Source organism: Oncorhynchus masou, unplaced genomic scaffold (assembly GCF_036934945.1).
Source record: "Oncorhynchus masou masou isolate Uvic2021 unplaced genomic scaffold, UVic_Omas_1.1 unplaced_scaffold_858, whole genome shotgun sequence".
Classification (NCBI taxonomy): Eukaryota; Metazoa; Chordata; class Actinopteri; order Salmoniformes; family Salmonidae; genus Oncorhynchus; species Oncorhynchus masou.
The window spans coordinates 205,308-227,313 of NW_027015039.1; the positions used below are offsets into that span (position 1 = coordinate 205,308).

The 22,006-nt window shown below is 49.6% G+C and overlaps 1 protein-coding gene across 1 annotated transcript in view; it reads right to left on the reverse strand.

Annotated features, from left to right (window-relative positions):
* LOC135537858 (alpha-N-acetylgalactosaminide alpha-2,6-sialyltransferase 3-like) overlaps positions 1–22,006 on the reverse strand; it is a 101,347-nt gene that overhangs the window by 27,581 nt on the left and 51,760 nt on the right. The window contains exon 2 of the mRNA XM_064963872.1: positions 10,514–10,708. Coding sequence (XP_064819944.1) covers positions 10,514–10,708 — 195 coding nt within the window. The remainder of the gene's footprint in view (positions 1–10,513; positions 10,709–22,006) is intronic.

Below are 22,006 nucleotides of genomic sequence, written 5' to 3' on the forward strand. Positions count from 1 at the left end.
ACTGAATGGTATCTACTGGGGGTACTGAATGGTATCTACTGGGGGTACTCAATGGTATCTACTGGGGGTACTGAATGGTATCTACTGGGAGGTACTGAATGGTATCTACTGGGGGTACTGAATGGTATCTACTGGGAGGTACTGAATGGTATCTACTGGGGGTACTGAATGGTATCTATTGGGAGGTACTGAATGGTATCTACTGGGAGGTACTGAATGGTATCTACTGGGAGGTACTGAATGGTATCTACTGGGGGTACTGAATGGTATCTACTGGGAGGTACTGAATGGTATCTACTGGGGGTACTGAATGGTATCTATTGGGAGGTACTGAATGGTATCTATTGGGAGGTACTGAATGGTATCTATTGGGAGGTACTGAATGGTATCTACTGGGGGTACTGAATGGTATCTACTGGGAGGTACTGAATGGTATCTACTGGGGGTACTGAATGGTATCTACTGGGAGGTACTGAATGGTATCTACTGGGAGGTACTGAATGGTATCTACTGGGAGGTACTGAATGGTATCTATTGGGAGGTACTGAATGGTATCTACTGGGGGTACTGAATGGTATCTACTGGGGGTACTGAATGGTATCTACTGGGAGGTACTGAATGGTATCTATTGGGAGGTACTGAATGGTATCTACTGGGAGGTACTGAATGGTATCTACTGGGGGTACTGAATGGTATCTATTGGGAGGTACTGAATGGTATCTACTGGGGGTACTGAATGGTATCTACTGGGAGGTACTGAATGGTATCTATTGGGAGGTACTGAATGGTATCTACTGGAGGTACTGAATGGTATCTACTGGGAGGTACTGAATGGTATCTATTGGGAGGTACTGAATGGTATCTACTGGGGGTACTGAATGGTATCTACTGGGAGGTACTGAATGGTATCTACTGGAGGTACTGAATGGTATCTACTGGGAGGTACTGAATGGTATCTATTGGGAGGTACTGAATGGTATCTATTGGGAGGTACTGAATGGTATCTACTGGGGGTACTGAATGGTATCTACTGGGAGGTACTGAATGGTATCTACTGGGAGGTACTCAATGGTATCTACTGGGAGGTACTGAATGGTATCTACTGGGAGGTACTGAATGGTATCTACTGGGAGGTACTGAATGGTATCTACTGGGAGGTACTCAATGGTATCTACTGGGAGGTACTGAATGGTATCTACTGGGAGGTACTGAATGGTATCTATTGGGAGGTACTGAATGGTATCTACTGGGGGTACTGAATGGTATCTACTGGGAGGTACTGAATGGTATCTACTGGGAGGTACTCAATGGTATCTACTGGGAGGTACTGAATGGTATCTACTGGGAGGTACTGAATGGTATCTACTGGGAGGTACTGAATGGTATCTATTGGGAGGTACTGAATGGTATCTACTGGGGGTACTGAATGGTATCTACTGGGAGGTACTGAATGGTATCTACTGGAGGTACTGAATGGTATCTACTGGGAGGTACTGAATGGTATCTATTGGGAGGTACTGAATGGTATCTACTGGGGGTACTGAATGGTATCTACTGGGAGGTACTGAATGGTATCTACTGGAGGTACTGAATGGTATCTATTGGGGGTACTGAATGGTATCTACTGGGAGGTACTGAATGGTATCTACTGGGAGGTACTCAATGGTATCTACTGGGGGGTACTGAATGTTATCTATTGGGAGGTACTGAATGGTATCTATTGGGAGGTACTGAATGGTATCTACTGGGGGTACTGAATGGTATCTACTGGGAGGTACTGAATGTTATCTACTGGGGGTACTGAATGGTATCTACTGGGGGTACTGAATGGTATCTACTGGGGGTACTGAATGGTATCTACTGGGGGTACTGAATGGTATCTACTGGGGGTACTGAATGGTATCTATTGGGAGGTACTGAATGGTATCTACTGGGAGGTACTGAATGGTATCTATTGGGAGTACTGAATGGTATCTATTGGGAGGTACTGAATGGTATCTACTGGGGGTACTGAATGGTATCTACTGGGGGTACTGAATGGTATCTATTGGGAGGTACTGAATGGTATCTACTGGGGATACTGAATGGTATCTATTGGGGGTACTGAATGGTATCTACTGGGAGGTACTGAATGGTATCTATTGGGAGGTACTGAATGGTATCTACTGGGGGTACTGAATGGTATATATTGGGAGGTACTGAATGGTATCTACTGGGAGGTACTGAATGGTATCTATTGGGGTACTGAATGGTATCTACTGGGAGGTACTGAATGGTATCTACTGGGGTACTGAATGGTATCTACTGGGAGGTACTGAATGGTATCTACTGGGGGTACTGAATGGTATCTATTGGGAGGTACTGAATGGTATCTACTGGGGGTACTGAATGGTATCTACTGGGAGGTACTGAATGGTATCTACTGGGGGTACTGAATGGTATATACTGGGAGGTACTGAATGGTATCTACTGGGAGGTACTGAATGGTATCTATTGGGAGGTACTGAATGGTATCTACTGGGGGTACTGAATGGTATCTATTGGGGGTACTGAATGGTATATACTGGGAGGTACTGAATGGTATCTACTGGGGGTACTGAATGGTATCTACTGGGGGTACTGAATGGTATCTACTGGGAGGTACTGAATGGTATATACTGGGGGTACTGAATGGTATCTACTGGGGGTAATGAATGGTATCTATTGGGAGGTACTGAATGGTATCTACTGGGAGGTACTGAATGTTATCTACTGGGGGTACTGAATGGTATCTACTGGGAGGTACTGAATGGTATCTACTGGGAGGTACTGAATGTTATCTACTGGGGGTACTGAATGGTATCTATTGGGGGTACTGAATGGTATCTACTGGGAGGTACTGAATGGTATCTACTGGGAGGTACTGAATGGTATCTACTGGGGGTACTGAATGGTATCTACTGGGGGTACTGAATGGTATCTACTGGGAGGTACTGAATGGTATCTATTGGGAGGTACTGAATGGTATCTACTGGGAGGTACTGAATGGTATCTATTGGGAGGTACTGAATGGTATCTACTGGGAGGTACTGAATGGTATCTATTGGGGGTACTGAATGGTATCTATTGGGAGGTACTGAATGGTATCTATTGGGAGGTACTGAATGGTATCTACTGGGGGTACTGAATGGTATCTACTGGGGGTACTGAATGGTATCTATTGGGAGGTACTGAATGGTATCTACTGGGAGGTACTGAATGGTATCTATTGGGGGTACTGAATGGTATCTACTGGGAGGTACTGAATAGTATCTACTGGGGGTACCGAATGGTATCTATTGGGAGGTACTGAATGGTATCTACTGGGGGTACTGAATGGTATCTACTGGGGGTACTGAATGGTATCTACTGGGGGTACTGAATGGTATCTACTGGGAGGTACTGAATGGTATCTATTGGGAGGTCCTGAATGGTATCTACTGGGGGTACTGAATGGTATCTACTGGGGGTACTGAATGGTATCTACTGGGGGTACTGAATGGTATCTACTGGGAGGTACTGAATGGTATCTACTGGGAGGTACTGAATGGTATCTACTGGGAGGTACTGAATGGTATCTATTGGGAGTACTGAATGGTATCTACTGGGAGGTACTGAATGGTATCTACTGGGAGGTACTGAATGGTATCTACTGGGGGTACTGAATGGTATCTATTGGGGGTACTCAATGGTATCTACTGGGGGTACTGAATGGTATCTACTGGGGGTACTGAATGGTATCTACTGGGAGGTACTGAATGGTATCTATTGGGGGTACTCAATGGTATCTACTGGGGGTACTGAATGGTATCTACTGGGAGGTACTGAATGGTATCTACTGGGAGGTACTGAATGGTATCTACTGGGAGGTACTGAATGGTATCTACTGGGAGGTACTGAATGGTATCTACTGGGAGGTACTGAATGGTATCTACTGGGGGTACTGAATGGTATCTACTGGGAGGTACTGAATGGTATCTACTGGGAGGTACTGAATGGTATCTACTGGGACGTACTGAATGGTATCTACTGGGGGTACTCAATGGTATCTATTGGGGGTACTGAATGGTATCTATTGGGAGGTACTGAATGGTATCTATTGGGGGTACTCAATGGTATCTATTGGGGGTACTGAATGGTATCTACTGGGAGGTACTGAATGGTATCTATTGGGGGTACTCAATGGTATCTACTGGGGGTACTGAATGGTATCTACTGGGAGGTACTGAATGGTATCTATTGGGGGTACTCAATGGTATCTACTGGGGGTACTGAATGGTATCTACTGGGAGGTACTGAATGGTATCTACTGGGGGTACTGAATGGTATCTACTGGGGGTACTGAATGGTATCTACTGGGAGGTACTGAATGGTATCTGCTGGGGGTACTGAATGGTATCTACTGGGGGTACTGAATGGTATCTACTGGGAGGTACTGAATGGTATCTACTGGGGGTACTGAATGGTATCTATTGGGGGTACTCAATGGTATCTACTGGGAGGTACTGAATGGTATCTATTGGGGGTACTCAATGGTATCTACTGGGGGTACTCAATGGTATCTACTGGGGGTACTGAATGGTATCTATTGGGGGTACTCAATGGTATCTACTGGGGGTACTGAATGGTATCTACTGGGAGGTACTGAATGGTATCTATTGGGGGTACTCAATGGTATCTACTGGGGGTACTGAATGGTATCTACTGGGAGGTACTGAATGGTATCTACTGGGGGTACTGAATGGTATCTACTGGGGGTACTGAATGGTATCTACTGGGAGGTACTGAATGGTATCTACTGGGGGTACTGAATGGTATCTACTGGGGGTACTGAATGGTATCTACTGGGAGGTACTGAATGGTATCTACTGGGGGTACTGAATGGTATCTATTGGGGGTACTCAATGGTATCTACTGGGAGGTACTGAATGGTATCTATTGGGGGTACTCAATGGTATCTACTGGGGGTACTCAATGGTATCTACTGGGGGTACTGAATGGTATCTATTGGGGGTACTCAATGGTATCTACTGGGAGGTACTGAATGGTATCTATTGGGGGTACTCAATGGTATCTACTGTGGGTACTGAATGGTATCTACTGGGAGGTACTGAATGGTATCTACTGGGGGTACTGAATGGTATCTACTGGGGGTACTGAATGGTATCTACTGGGAGGTACTGAATGGTATCTACTGGGGGTACTGAATGGTATCTACTGGGAGGTACTGAATGGTATCTATTGGGAGGTACTGAATGGTATCTACTGGGGGTACTGAATGGTATCTACTGGGAGGTACTGAATGGTATCTATTGGGAGGTACTGAATGGTATCTACTGGGAGGTACTGAATGGTATCTACTGGGGGTACTGAATGGTATCTACTGGGAGGTACTGAATGGTATCTACTGGGAGGTACTGAATGGTATCTACTGGGGGTACTAAATGGTATCTATTGGGGGTACTCAATGGTATCTACTGGGAGGTACTGAATGGTATCTACTGGGGGTACTCAATGGTATCTACTGGGGGTACTGAATGGTATCTACTGGGAGGTACTGAATGGTATCTACTGGGGGTACTGAATGGTATCTATTGGGAGGTACTGAATGGTATCTACTGGGGGTACTGAATGGTATCTACTGGGGGTACTGAATGGTATCTACTGGGAGGTACTCAATGGTATCTACTGGGAGGTACTGAATGGTATCTACTGGGAGGTACTGAATGGTATCTACTGGGAGGTACTGAATGGTATCTACTGGGGGTACTGAATGGTATCTATTGGGAGGTACTGTATGGTATCTACTGGGGTACTGAATGGTATCTACTGGGAGGTACTGAATGGTATCTACTGGGAGGTACTGAATGGTATCTACTGGGGGTACTGAATGGTATCTACTGGGGGTACTGAATGGTATCTACTGGGAGGTACTGAATGGTATCTACTGGGGGTACTGAATGGTATCTACTGGGAGGTACTGAATGGTATCTACTGGGAGGTACTGAATGGTATCTACTGGGGGTACTGAATGGTATCTACTGGGGGTACTGAATGGTATCTACTGGGAGGTACTGAATGGTATCTACTGGGGGTACTGAATGGTATCTACTGGGGGTATTGATGGTATCTATTGGGAGGTACTGAATGGTATTGATGGTATCTACTGGGGGTATTGATGGTATCTACTGGGAGGTACTGAATGGTATCTACTGGGGATACTGAATGGTATCTACTGGGGGTATTGATGGTATCTATTGGGGGGTACTGAATGGTATCTACTGGGGGTATTGATGGTATCTATTGGGAGGTACTGAATGGTATCTACTGGGGGTACTGAATGGTATCTATTGGGAGGTACTGAATGGTATCTACTGGGAGGTACTGAATGGTGTCTACTGGGAGGTACTGAATGGTATCTATTGGGGGTACTGAATGGTATCTATTGGGAGGTACTGAATGGTATCTACTGGGAGGTACTGAATGGTGTCTACTGGGAGGTACTGAATGGTATCTATTGGGGGTACTGAATGGTATCTATTGGGAGGTACTGAATGGTATCTACTGGGAGGTACTGAATGGTATCTACTGGGAGGTACTGAATGGTATCTACTGGGGGTACTGAATGGTATCTATTGGGGGTACTGAATGGTATCTACTGGGAGGTACTGAATGGTGTCTACTGGGAGGTACTGAATGGTATCTATTGGGAGGTACTGAATGGTATCTACTGGGAGGTACTGAATGGTATCTATTGGGAGGTACTGAATGGTGTCTACTGGGAGGTACTGAATGGTATCTATTGGGGGTACTGAATGGTATCTATTGGGAGGTACTGAATGGTATCTACTGGGAGGTACTGAATGGTATCTACTGGGAGGTACTGAATGGTATCTACTGGGGGTACTCAATGGTATCTACTGGGAGGTACTGAATGGTATCTACTGGGGGTACTGAATGGTATCTATTGGGAGGTACTGAATGGTATCTATTGGGAGGTACTGAATGGTATCTATTGGGGGTACTGAATGGTATCTACTGGGAGGTACTGAATGGTATCTATTGGGAGGTACTGAATGGTATCTACTGGGAGGTACTGAATGGTATCTACTGGGGGTACTGAATGGTATCTACTGGGAGGTACTGAATGGTATCTACTGGGAGGTACTGAATGGTATCTACTGGGGGTACTAAATGGTATCTATTGGGGGTACTCAATGGTATCTACTGGGAGGTACTGAATGGTATCTACTGGGGGTACTCAATGGTATCTACTGGGGGTACTGAATGGTATCTACTGGGAGGTACTGAATGGTATCTACTGGGGGTACTGAATGGTATCTATTGGGAGGTACTGAATGGTATCTACTGGGGGTACTGAATGGTATCTACTGGGGGTACTGAATGGTATCTACTGGGAGGTACTCAATGGTATCTACTGGGAGGTACTGAATGGTATCTACTGGGAGGTACTGAATGGTATCTACTGGGAGGTACTGAATGGTATCTACTGGGGGTACTGAATGGTATCTATTGGGAGGTACTGTATGGTATCTACTGGGGGTACTGAATGGTATCTACTGGGAGGTACTGAATGGTATCTACTGGGAGGTACTGAATGGTATCTACTGGGGGTACTGAATGGTATCTACTGGGGGTACTGAATGGTATCTACTGGGAGGTACTGAATGGTATCTACTGGGGGTACTGAATGGTATCTACTGGGAGGTACTGAATGGTATCTACTGGGAGGTACTGAATGGTATCTACTGGGGGTACTGAATGGTATCTACTGGGGGTACTGAATGGTATCTACTGGGAGGTACTGAATGGTATCTACTGGGGGTACTGAATGGTATCTACTGGGGGTATTGATGGTATCTATTGGGAGGTACTGAATGGTATTGATGGTATCTACTGGGGGTATTGATGGTATCTACTGGGAGGTACTGAATGGTATCTACTGGGGATACTGAATGGTATCTACTGGGGGTATTGATGGTATCTATTGGGGGTACTGAATGGTATCTACTGGGGGTATTGATGGTATCTATTGGGAGGTACTGAATGGTATCTACTGGGGGTACTGAATGGTATCTATTGGGAGGTACTGAATGGTATCTACTGGGAGGTACTGAATGGTGTCTACTGGGAGGTACTGAATGGTATCTATTGGGGGTACTGAATGGTATCTATTGGGAGGTACTGAATGGTATCTACTGGGAGGTACTGAATGGTGTCTACTGGGAGGTACTGAATGGTATCTATTGGGGGTACTGAATGGTATCTATTGGGAGGTACTGAATGGTATCTACTGGGAGGTACTGAATGGTATCTACTGGGAGGTACTGAATGGTATCTACTGGGGGTACTGGAATGGTATCTATTGGGGGTACTGAATGGTATCTACTGGGAGGTACTGAATGGTGTCTACTGGGAGGTACTGAATGGTATCTACTGGGGGTACTGAATGGTATCTACTGGGAGGTACTGAATGGTATCTACTGGGAGGTACTGAATGGTATCTACTGGGGGTACTGAATGGTATCTACTGGGGGTACTGAATGGTATCTACTGGGAGGTACTGAATGGTATCTACTGGGGGTACTGAATGGTATCTACTGGGGGTATTGATGGTATCTATTGGGAGGTACTGAATGGTATTGATGGTATCTACTGGGGGTATTGATGGTATCTACTGGGAGGTACTGAATGGTATCTACTGGGGATACTGAATGGTATCTACTGGGGGTATTGATGGTATCTATTGGGGGTACTGAATGGTATCTACTGGGGGTATTGATGGTATCTATTGGGAGGTACTGAATGGTATCTACTGGGGTACTGAATGGTATCTATTGGGAGGTACTGAATGGTATCTACTGGGAGGTACTGAATGGTGTCTACTGGGAGGTACTGAATGGTATCTATTGGGGGTACTGAATGGTATCTATTGGGAGGTACTGAATGGTATCTACTGGGAGGTACTGAATGGTGTCTACTGGGAGGTACTGAATGGTATCTATTGGGGGTACTGAATGGTATCTATTGGGAGGTACTGAATGGTATCTACTGGGAGGTACTGAATGGTATCTACTGGGAGGTACTGAATGGTATCTACTGGGGGTACTGGAATGGTATCTATTGGGGGTACTGAATGGTATCTACTGGGAGGTACTGAATGGTGTCTACTGGGAGGTACTGAATGGTATCTATTGGGAGGTACTGAATGGTATCTACTGGGAGGTACTGAATGGTATCTATTGGGAGGTACTGAATGGTGTCTACTGGGAGGTACTGAATGGTATCTATTGGGGGTACTGAATGGTATCTATTGGGAGGTACTGAATGGTATCTACTGGGAGGTACTGAATGGTATCTACTGGGAGGTACTGAATGGTATCTACTGGGGGTACTCAATGGTATCTACTGGGAGGTACTGAATGGTATCTACTGGGGGTACTGAATGGTATCTATTGGGAGGTACTGAATGGTATCTATTGGGAGGTACTGAATGGTATCTATTGGGGGTACTGAATGGTATCTACTGGGAGGTACTGAATGGTATCTACTGGGGGTACTGAATGGTATCTACTGGGGGGTACTGAATGGTATCTACTGGGAGGTACTGAATGGTATCTATTGGGAGGTACTGAATTGTATCTACTGGGGGTACTGAATGGTATCTACTGGGGGTACTGAATGGTATCTATTGGGGGTACTGAATGGTATCTACTGGGAGGTACTGAATGGTATCTACTGGGGGTACTGAATGGTATCTACTGGGGGTACTGAATGGTATCTATTGGAGGTACTGAATGGTATCTACTGGGGGTACTGAATGGTATCTACTGGGGGTACTGAATGGTATCTACTGGGAGGTACTGAATGGTATCTACTGGGGGTACTGAATGGTATCTACTGGGGGTACTGAATGGTATCTATTGGGAGGTACTGAATGGTATCTACTGGGGGTATTGATGGTATCTATTGGGAGGTACTGAATGGTATTGATGGTATCTATTGGGAGGTACTGGAGTGTATTGATGGTATCTATGTAAATCTGTTCCAGCGACTACAGCAGGGTGACGGCGCCAGGTCGTTAGTAAAGACTTTTGACTTCACAGCTGCCTTGGGGAACATGGTCTGTCAGACAGGCAACACTATGATACACATACGTTTTTACAGCAGCAGACTATGATCGATAATGTCAAAAGCTGCACTTAAGACTAACAAAACAGGCCCCACAATCTTTTTATATTCAATTTCTCTCGGTCAATCATCAGTCATTTGTGTAAGTGCTGTGTACTGTATGTTGAATGCCCTTCTTTTAAAGCGTATTGAAATTCTGTTAGGATAAGGGATCATATCTTTCACCTGGATTCACCTAGCCAGTCGATGTCATGGAAAGAGCAGGTGTTCTTAATGTTTTGTATACTCAGTGTACACTTGAATTAGTATCTGTGTGTTTGTTCTTCGTGTGTGTTTTCCTCACCTCCTGCTTAGGGATGCTGACGTATCCCAGGTGAGGTTTGAAGGCCTTGTGAGTCTGCCTGGAGAACATCCAGTGGCTGCTGAAGGTTTGGCCGAAGACTGGTTCCAGGAGGAAGTATGGCTTCTCTGAGTAGTTGACCACCACAACAAAGAGCGACACCACCGCGATCAGACTGGTGGCTATCACCGACTTCTTCTAGAGGGGAAAGGAGACGAGAGAGGAGAGGAGAGGAGAGGGAAGAGAGATGAGCGAAGAGAATGAAAAGGAGAAAGAGCGAAACTAACACCTCTCCTCTGTAACTAACACCTCTCCTCTGTAACTAACACCTCTCCTCTCCTCTGTAACTCACACCTCTCCTCTGTAACTAACACCTCTCCTCTGTAACTAACACCTCTCCTCTCCTCTGTAACTAACACCTCTCCTCTGTAACTAACACACCTCCTCTGTAACTAACACCTCTCCTCTGTAACTAACACCTCTCCTCTCTATAACTAACACCTCTCCTCTCCTCTGTAACTAACACTTCTCCTCTGTAACTAACACCTCTCCTCTGTAACTAACACCTCTCCTCTGTAACTAACACCTCTCCTCTATAACTAACAACTCTCCTCTCCTCTGTAACTACCACTTCTCCTCTCCTCTGTAACTAACACCTCTCCTCTCCTCTGTAACTAACACCTCTCCTCTGTAACTAACACCGCTCCTCTGTAACTAACACCTCTCCTCTGTAACTAACACCTCTCCTCTGTAACTAACACTTCTCCTCTCCTCTGTAACTAACACCTCTCCTCTCCTCTGTACCTACCTAATCCTCTGTAACTAACACCTCTCCTCTCCTCTGTAACTAACAACTCTCCTCTGTAACTAACACCCCTCCTCTGTAACTAACACCTCTCCTCTCCTCTGTAACTAACACCTCTCCTCTCCTCTGTAACTAACACCTCTCCTCTGTAACTAACACCGCTCCTCTCCTCTGTAACTAACACCTCTCCTCTCATCTGTAACTAACACCACTCCTCTGTAACTAACACCTCTCCTCTGTAACTAACACCTCTCCTCTGTAACTAACACTTCTCCTCTCCTCTGTAACAAACACCTCTCCTCTCCTCTGTAACTAACACCTCTCCTCTCCTCTGTAACTAACACCTCTCCTCTGTAACTAACACCTCTCCTCTCCTCTGTAACTAACACCTCTCCTCTGTAACTAACCCCTCTCCTCTCCTCTGTAACTAACACCTCTCCTCTCATCTGTAACTAACACCACTCCTCTGTAACTAACACCTCTCCTCTGTAACTAACACCCCTCCTCTGTAACTAACCCCTCTCCTCTGTAACTAACACCTCTCCTCTCCTCTGTAACTAACTTCTCTCCTCTCCTCTGTAACTAACTCCTCTCCTCTGTAACTAACACCTCTCCTCTGTAACTAACACCTCTCCTCTCCTCTGTAACTAACACCCCTCCTCTGCAACTAACACCTCTCCTCTGTAACTAACACCACTCCTCTGTAACTAACACCTCTCCTCTGTAACTAACACCTCTCCTCTGTAACTAACACCGCTCCTCTGTAACTAACACCTCTCCTCTGTAACTAACACCTCTCCTCTGTAACTAACACCTCTCCTCTCTGTAACTAACACCTCTCCTCTGTAACTAACACCTCTCCTCTCCTCTGTAACTAACACCTCTCCTCTGTAACTAACACATCTCCTCTGTAACTAACACCTCTCCTCTCCTCTGTAACTAACACCTCACCCCTCCTCTGTAACTAACACCTCTCCTCTGTAACTAACACCTCTCCTCTCCTCTGTAACTAACACCTCTCCTCTGTAACTAACACCTCTCCTATGTAACTAACACCTCTCCTCTCCTCTGTAACTAACACCTCTCCTCTGTAACTAACACCCCTCCTCTGTAACTAACACCTCTCCTCTGTAACTAACACCGCTCCTCTCCTCTGTAACTAACACCTCTCCTCTCCTCTGTAACTAACACCTCTCCTCTGTAACTAACACAGCTCCTCTCCTCTGTAACTAACACCTCTCCTCTCCTCTGTAACTAACACCTCTCCTCTGTAACTAACACCTCTCCTCTCCTCTGTAACTAACACCTCTCCTCTGTAACTAACACCTCTCCTCTGTAACTAACACCTGTCCTCTGTAACTAACACCTCTCCTCTGTAACTAACACCTCTCCTCTGTAACTAACACCTCTCCTCTGTAACTAACACCTCTCCTCTCCTCTGTAACTAACACCTCTCCTCTCCTCTGTAACTAACACCTCTCCTCTGTAACTAACACGGCTCCTCTCCTCTGTAACTAACACCTCTCCTCTCCTCTGTAACTAACACCTCTCCTCTCCTCTGTAACTAACACCTCTCCTCTGTAACTAACACCTGTCCTCTGTAACTAACACCTCTCCTCTGTAACTAACACCTCTCCTCTGTAACTAACACCTCTCCTCTGTAACTAACACCTCTCCTCTCCTCTGTAACTAACACCTCTCCTCTGTAACTAACACCTGTCCTCTGTAACTAACACCTCTCCTCTGTAACTAACACCTCTCCTCTGTAACTAACACCTCTCCTCTGTAACTAACACCTCTCCTCTGTAACTAACACCTCTCCTCTGTAACTAACACCTCTCCTCTCCTCTGTAACTAACACCTCTCCTCTCCTCTGTAACAAACACCTCTCCTCTCCTCTGTAACTAACACCTCTCCTCTCCTCTGTAACTAACACCTCTCCTCTGTAACTAACACCTCTCCTCTCCTCTGTAACTAACAACTCTCCTCTGTAACTAACACCCCTCCTCTGTAACTAACACCTCTCCTCTCCTCTCCTCTGTAACTAACACCTCTCCTCTCCTCTGTAACTAACACCTCTCCTCTGTAACTAACACCTCTCCTCTCATCTGTAACTAACACCACTCCTCTGTAACTAACACCTCTCCTCTGTAACTAACACCTCTCCTCTGTAACTAACACCTCTCCTCTGTAACTAACACAGCTCCTCTCCTCTGTAACTAACACCTCTCCTCTCCTCTGTAACTAACACCTCTCCTCTGTAACTAACACCTCTCCTCTCCTCTGTAACTAACACCTCTCCTCTGTAACTAACACCTCTCCTCTGTAACTAACACCTGTCCTCTGTAACTAACACCTCTCCTCTGTAACTAACACCTCTCCTCTGTAACTAACACCTCTCCTCTGTAACTAACACCTCTCCTCTGTAACTAACACCTCTCCTCTCCTCTGTAACTAACACCTCTCCTCTCCTCTGTAACTAACACCTCTCCTCTGTAACTAACACGGCTCCTCTCCTCTGTAACTAACACCTCTCCTCTCCTCTGTAACTAACACCTCTCCTCTCCTCTGTAACTAACACCTCTCCTCTGTAACTAACACCTGTCCTCTGTAACTAACACCTCTCCTCTGTAACTAACACCTCTCCTCTGTAACTAACACCTCTCCTCTGTAACTAACACCTCTCCTCTCCTCTGTAACTAACACCTCTCCTCTGTAACTAACACCTGTCCTCTGTAACTAACACCTCTCCTCTGTAACTAACACCTCTCCTCTGTAACTAACACCTCTCCTCTGTAACTAACACCTCTCCTCTGTAACTAACACCTCTCCTCTCCTCTGTAACTAACACCTCTCCTCTCCTCTGTAACAAACACCTCTCCTCTCCTCTGTAACTAACACCTCTCCTCTCCTCTGTAACTAACACCTCTCCTCTGTAACTAACACCTCTCCTCTCCTCTGTAACTAACAACTCTCCTCTGTAACTAACACCCCTCCTCTGTAACTAACACCTCTCCTCTGTAACTAACACCTCTCCTAGGTAGGTAGAGGATTAGGTAGGCAGGTAGAGGACTAGGTAGGTAGAGGATTAGGTAGGTAGAAGATAGGCAAGTAGAGGATAGGTAGGTAGAGAATTAGGTAGGTAAAGGATAGGTAGGTAGGTAGAGGATTAGGTAGGCAGGTAGAGGACTAGGTAGGTAGAGGACTAGGTAGGTGGAGGATTAGGTAGGTAGAGGATAGGTAGGTAGAGGATAGGCAAGTAGAGGCTTAGGTAGGTAGAGAATTAGGTAGGTAAAGGATAGGTAGGTAGGTAGAGGATTAGGTAGGTAGAGGATTAGGAAGGTAGAGGATAGGTAGGTAGAGGATAGGCAAGTAGAGGATTAGGTAGGTAGAGAATTAGGTAGGTAGAGGTAGGTAGGTAGAGGATTAGGTAGGTAGAGGTAGGTAGTTAGGTAGGTAGAGGATTAGGTAGGTAGAGGATAGGAAGGTGGAGGATTAGGTAGGTAGAGGATAGGTAGGTAGAGGATTAGGTAGGTAGAGGATAGGTAGGTAGAGGATAGGTAGGTGGAGGATTAGGTAGGTAGAGGTAGGTAGGTAGGTAGAGGATTAGGTAGGTAGAAGATAGGTAGGTGGAGGATTAGGTAGGTAGAGGATAGGTAGGTAGAGGATTAGGTAGGTGGAGGATTAGGTAGGTAGAGGATAGGTAGGTGGAGGATTAGGTAGGTAGAGGATAGGTAGGTGGAGGATTAGGTAGGTAGAGGATAGGTAGGTAGAGGATTAGGTAGAGGATTAGGTAGGTAGGTAGAGGTAGGTAGGTAGGTAGAGGATTAGGTAGGTAGAGGATAGGTAGGTGGAGGATTAGGTAGGTAGAGGATAGGTAGGTAGAGGATTAGGTAGAGGATAGGTAGGTAGAGGATCAGGTAGGTAGAGGTAGGTAGGTAGAGGTAGGTAGGTAGGTAGGTAGAGGATTAGGTAGGTAGAGGTAGGTAGGTAGGTAGAGGATAGGTAGGTAGAGGATTAGGTAGGTAGAGGATTAGGTAGGTAGAGGAATAGGTAGGTAGAGGATTAGGTAGGTAGAGGTAGGTAGGTAGAGGATTAGGTAGGTAGAGGATAGATAGGTAGGTAGGTAGGTAGGTAGAGGATTAGGTAGGTAGAGGATAGGTAGGTAGAGGATAGGTAGGTAGAGGATAGGTAGGTAGAGGATTAGGTTGGTAGAGGATTAGGTAGGTAGATGATTAGGTAGGTAGAGGATAGGTAGGTAGAGGATTAGGTAGGTAGATGATTAGGTAGGTAGAGGATAGGTAGGTAGAGGATAGGTAGGTAGGTAGGTAGGTAGGTAGGTAGGTAGGTAGGTAGGTAGGTAGGTAGAGGCTTAGGTAGGTAGAGGATAGGTAGGTGGAGGATTAGGTAGGTAGAGGATAGGTAGGTAGAGGATAGGTAGGTAGAGGTAGGTAGGTAGAGGTAGGTAGGTAGGTAGAGGATTAGGTAGGTAGAGGTAGGTAGGTAGAGGTAGGTAGGTAGAGGATAGGTAGGTAGAGGATTAGGTAGGTAGAGGGTTAGGTAGATTGAGGAATAGGTAGGTAGAGGATTAGGTAGGTAGAGGTAGGTAGGTAGAGGATAGGTAGGTAGAGGATAGGTAGGTAGGTAGGAGGGTAGGTAGGTAGGTAGGTAGGTAGGTAGGTAGGTAGGTAGGTAGGTAGGTAGGTAGGTAGGTAGAGGATTAGGTAGGTAGAGGATAGGTAGGTAGAGGATAGGTAGGTAGGTAGGTAGGTAGAGGATTAGGTAGGTAGATGATTAGGTAGGTAGAAGATAGGTAGGTAGAGGATAGGTAGGTAGAGGATTAGGTAGGTAGAGGATTAGGTAGGTAGAGGAATAGGTAGGTAGGTAGGTAGAGGATTAGGTAGGTAGAAGATAGGTAGGTGGAGGATTAGGTAGGTAGAGGATAGGTAGGTAGAGGATTAGGTAGGTAGAGGATAGGTAGGTGGAGGATTAGGTAGGTAGAGGATAGGTAGGTACAGGATTAGGTAGAGGATAGGTAGGTAGAGGATCAGGTAGGTAGAGGTAGGTAGGTAGAGGTAGGTAGGTAGGTAGGTAGAGGATTAGGTAGGTAGGTAGGTAGAGGATTAGGTAGGTAGAGGTAGGTAGGTAGAGGTAGGTAGGTAGGTAGGTAGAGGATAGGTAGGTAGAGGTAGGTAGGTAGGTAGGTAGAGGATAGGTAGGTAGAGGATTAGGTAGGTAGAGGATTAGGTAGGTAGAGGAATAGGTAGGTAGAGGATTAGGTAGGTAGAGGTAGGTAGGTAGAGGATAGGTAGGTAGAGGATAGATAGGTAGGTAGGTAGGTAGAGGATTAGGTAGGTAGAGGATAGGTAGGTAGAGGTAGGTAGGTAGAGGATAGGTAGGTAGAGGATTAGGTTGGTAGAGGATTAGGTAGGTAGATGATTAGGTAGGTAGAGGATAGGTAGGTAGAGGATAGGTAGGTAGAGGGTTAGGTAGGTAGATGATTAGGTAGGTAGAGGATAGGTAGGTAGAGGATAGGTAGGTAGGTAGGTAGGTAGGTAGGTAGGTAGGTAGGTATGTAGGTAGGTAGGTAGGTAGGTAGAGGTAGGTAGGTAGAGGATTAGGTAGGTAGAGGATAGGTAGGTGGAGGATTAGGTAGGTAGAGGATAGGTAGGTAGAGGATAGGTAGGTAGAGGTAGGTAGGTAGAGGATTAGGTAGGTAGAGGATAGGTAGGTGGAGGATTAGGTAGGTAGAGGATAGGTAGGTAGAGGATAGGTAGGTAGAGGTAGGTAGGTAGAGGTAGGTAGGTAGAGGATAGGTAGGTAGAGGTAGGTAGGTAGAGGTAGGTAGGTAGGTAGGTAGAGGATTAGGTAGGTAGAGGTAGGTAGGTAGAGGTAGGTAGGTAGAGGATAGGTAGGTAGAGGATTAGGTAGGTAGAGGGTTAGGTAGGTAGAGGAATAGGTAGGTAGAGGATTAGGTAGGTAGAGGTAGGTAGGTAGAGGATAGGTAGGTAGAGGATAGGTAGGTAGGTAGGTAGGTAGAGGATTAGGTAGGTAGAGGATAGGTAGGTAGAGGATAGGTAGGTAGAGGATAGGTAGGTAGAGAATTAGGTAGGTAGAGGATTAGGTAGGTAGATGATTAGGTAGGTAGAGGATAGGTAGGTAGAGGATAGGTAGGTAGAGGATTAGGTAGGTAGATGATTAGGTAGGTAGAGGATAGGTAGGTAGAGGATAGGTAGGTAGGTAGGTAGGTAGGTAGGTAGGTAGGTAGGTAGGTAGAGGATAGGTAGGTAGAGGTAGGTAGGTAGAGGTAGGTAGGTAGGTAGGTAGGTAGAGGATTAGGTAGGTAGAGGTAGGTAGGTAGAGGTAGGTAGGTAGAGGATTAGGTAGGTAGAGGGTTAGGTAGGTAGAGGAATAGGTAGGTAGAGGATTAGGTAGGTAGAGGATTAGGTAGGTGGAGGATTAGGTAGGTAGAGGATAGGTAGGTAGGGGATTAGGTAGGTGGAGGATTAGGTAGGTAGAGGATTAGGTAGGTGGAGGATTAGGTAGGTGGAGGATTAGGTAGGTGGAGGATTAGGTAGGTAGAGGATTAGGTAGGTAGAGGATTAGGTAGGTGGAGGATTAGGTAGGTAGAGGATTAGGTAGGTAGAGGATTAGGTAGGTAGAGGATTCGGCAGGTAGAGGATTAGGTAGGTAGAGGATTAGGTAGGTAGAGGATTAGGTAGGTAGAGGCTTAGGTAGGTAGAGGATAGGTAGGTAGAGGATTAGGTAGGTGGAGGATAAGGTAGGTAGAGGATTAGGTAGGTGGAGGATTAGGTAGGTGGAGGATTAGGTAGGTAGAGGATTAGGTAGGTAGAGGATTAGGTAGGTGGAGGATTAGGTAGGTAGAGGATTAGGTAGGTAGAGGGTAGGTAGGTGGAGGATTAGGTAGGTGGAGGATTAGGTAGGTAGAGGATTAGGTAGGTAGAGGATAGGTAGGTAGAGGATAGGTAGGTAGGTAGGTAGGTAGGTAGGTAGGTAGGTAGAGGATAGGTTGGTAGGTAGGTAGGTAGAGGGTAGGTAGGTAGGTAGGTGGGTAGTAGGATAGGCAGGTAGGTAGGCAGGTAGGCAGGTAGGTAGGCAGGGAGGGGCAGGCAGGCAGGCAGGCAGGCAGGCAGGTGGGTGGGTGGGGGCAGGCAGGCAGGCAGGTGGGTGGCAGGTGGGTGGGGGATGGCAGGTGGGTGGGTGGCAGGTGGCAGGTGGGGGATGGGTGGGTAGGACAGGTGGGGCAGGCAGGCAGGCAGGCAGGCAGGCAGGCAGGCAGGCAGGTGGGTGGGTGACAGGATGGGTTGGCAGGCAGGCAGGCAGGTGGGACAGGCAGGCAGGCAGGCAGGCAGGCAGGCAGGTGGCAGGCAGGGATAAGCAGGCAGGCAGGCAGGCAGGCAGGCAGGGGATAAGTAGGCAGGCAGGCAGGCAGGCAGGCAGGCAGGCAGGCAGGTTGGCAGGTGGGAAGGCAGGCAGGTTGGTTGCTAGGCAGGCAGGCAGGTAGGTTGGTAGGCAGGCAGGGGCAGGCAGGCAGGCAGGCAGGCAGGCAGGCAGGGGGATAAGTAGGTGGGCAGGCAGGCAGGCAGGCAGGCAGGCAGGCAGGCAGGCAGGCAGGCAGGCAGAGGACAGGCAGGCAGGCAGGCAGGCAGGCAGGCAGGCAGGCAGGGCAGGATGACAGGTTGGCAGGCAGGCAGGCAGGCAGAGGACAGGTAGGCAGGTGGGCAGGCAGGCAGGCAGGCAGGCAGGGGGATAAGCAGGCAGGCAGGCAGGCAGGTGGGGGATAAGCAGGCAGGGTGGGTGGGTGGGAGACAGGCAGGCAGGCAGGGCAGGCAGGGTGGGTGGGACAGGGAGGCAGGCAGGCAGGTGGGCAGGCAGGCAGGCAGGCAGGCAGGCAGGCAGGGGATCAGGCAGGTGGGGGACAGGCAGGTGGGTGGCAGGCAGGCAGGGTGGGTGGGGACAGGCAGGCAGGCAGGCAGGTGGCAGGCAGGCAGGGGGGGCAGGCAGGCAGGCAGGTGGGCAGGGGATTCAGGCAGGTGGAGGATAGATGGGCAGGCAGGCAGGTGGGGCAGGCAGGCAGGCAGGCAGGCAGGGACAGGCAGGCAGGCAGGCAGGCAGGTGGGTGGGTGGGTGGGGGGCAGATGGGCAGGCAGGTGGGCAGACAGGCAGGCAGGCAGGCAGGCAGGCAGGCAGGCAGGCAGGCAGGTGGGGAGGTGACAGGCAGGGTGGGGCAGGCAGGCAGGCAGGCAGGCAGGGTGGGCAGGGGATGGGTGGGTGGGTGGGTGGGTGGGTGGGGGCAGTGGGTGGGTGGGTGGGTGGGTGGGTGGGGGATAAGTGGGTGGGTGGGTGGGTGGGTGCAGGCAGGGCAGGCAGGCAGGGGGGATAAGTGGGTGGGCAGGCAGGCAGGGGGAGGCAGGCAGGCAGGGTGGGCAGGCAGGGGCAGGTGCAGGTGACAGGCAGGCAGGCAGGCAGGGGTGGCAGGGAGGCAGGCAGGCAGGGAGGCAGGCAGGCAGGGTGGGTGGGTGGGGATGGGTGGGTGGGTAGGCAGGGTGGGTGGCAGGGGGTAGGTGGGTGCAGGCAGGCAGGTGGGTGGGCAGGTGGGGGATAAAGGTGGGTGGGCAGGCAGGCAGGTGGCAGGTGGGTGGGCAGGGGCAGGCAGGCAGGCAGGCAGGCAGGCAGGCAGGCAGGGTGGGTGCAGGCAGGTGGGTGGGCAGGCAGGCAGGCAGGTGGGTGGGCAGGCAGGGGCAGGCAGGCAGGCAGGCAGGGGTGGGGGTGGGTGGGTTGGTGGGCAGGCAGGCAGGGTGGGGGTGGGACAGGCAGGTGGCAGGCAGGCAGGCAGGCAGGCAGGCAGGCAGGCAGGGGATAAGCAGGCAGGTGGGTGGGGGGTGGTGGGATAAGCAGGCAGGCAGGGAGGTAGATGGGTGGGTGGACAGGCAGGCAGGCAGGGGTGCAGGCAGGTGGGATGGACAGGCAGGCAGGCAGGCAGGCAGGCAGGCAGGCAGGCAGGCAGGCAGGCAGGCAGGTGGGTGGGGATTAGGCAGGCAGGTGGACAGGCAGGCAGGCAGGCAGGCAGGCAGGCAGGCAGGCAGGCAGGCAGGCAGGCAGGCAGGCAGGCAGGTGGGAGGCAGGCAGGCAGGTGGGTGGGGCAGTGGGTGGGTGGGCAGGTGGGCAGGTGGGCAGGCAGGCAGGTGGGGGATGGGTGGGTCAGGCAGGCAGGTGGGTGGACAGGTGGCAGGCAGGCAGGTGGCAGGCAGGCAGGCAGGCAGGCAGGTGGGTGGGTGGGTGGCAGGTGGGCAGGCAGGCAGGCAGGCAGAGGCAGACAGGGTGGCAGGCAGGGTGGGTGGGCAGGCAGGCAGGTGGCAGGTGGGTGGGTGGGGGGTGGGGGCAGATGGGCAGGTGGGGGTGGGTGGGCAGGCAGGCAGGCAGGCAGGTGGGCAGGCAGAGGTGGGACAGGCAGGCAGGCAGGTGGGCAGGTGGGTGGGCAGGCAGGCAGGCAGGCAGGGTGGCAGTGGGGCAGGTGGGCAGACAGGCAGGTGGGTGGGCAGATGGGTGGGTGGGTGGGGCAGGCAGGCAGGTGGGTGCAGGCAGGCAGGGTGGCAGACAGGCAGGTGGGCAGGCAGGCAGGCAGGCAGGCAGGCAGGGGCAGGCAGGCAGGTGGCAGGCAGGGGGCAGGCAGGCAGGCAGGCAGGTGGGCAGGTGGGCAGGCAGGCAGGCAGGGGTGGGTGGCACAGGCAGGCAGTGCAGGCAGGTGGGTGGTGGGCCAGGTGGGCAGGCAGGCAGGTGGCAGGCAGGTGGGGTTGGTGCAGGCAGGCAGGTGGGTGGGTGGGTGGGGGAGGTGGCAGGCAGGCAGGCAGGTGGGCAGGTGGGTGGCAGGTGGGTGGGGCAGGCAGGCAGGCAGGCAGGTGGCAGGGTAGGCAGGCAGGAGGGGCAGGCAGGCAGGTGGGTGGGTGGGTAGGTAGGTGGGTGGGGCAGGCAGGCAGGCAGGCAGGGGCAGGCAGGCAGGCAGGCAGAGGGTGGGTGGGCAGGTGGGAGGCAGGTAGGCAGGCAGGCAGGCAGGGGCAGGCAGGCAGGTAGGTAGGTAGGCAGGCAGGTAGGTGGGTAGGCAGGGCAGGTGGGTAGGTAGGTAGGTAGGTAGGGAGGTAGGTAGGTAGGTAGGTAGGTAGGTAGGTAGGGAGGTAGGTAGGTAGGTAGGTAGGTAGGTAGGTAGGTAGGTAGGTAGGTAGGTAGGTAGGTAGGTAGGTAGGTAGGTAGGTGGAGGATAGTGGGATATCTCCTGCCATGTCACTGATGCATCGTGTAACAGTGTTGTTGGATGAAGACATTGTCTGTATAGTTGTTTGGGCCTTTTCCCCCAACATTGTCCCAGCCATATCCACGGCAGCAGGAAGGGTTATTACAACAAACACACATTTCATTATGAAAGCTGAGCTGAGGGAATTCAGATAATAAACAGCTCAACCTCCAGACAATGGGCTTATGAAAAACAGAACTTCTAAAATTACACTTGCATTGCAAAACTAAACCATTGCTGGTGTTGTCTCTACTTTCTGTCTCTCTCGCTCATCTCTCCTCTCTCCCTCTCCCTCTCTCTCCTTTCATCTCTCCCTCTCTCTCCCCCCCTCTCTCTCCCTCGCTCACCTCTCTCCTCTCCCTCTCTCCCTCCCTCCCCCTCT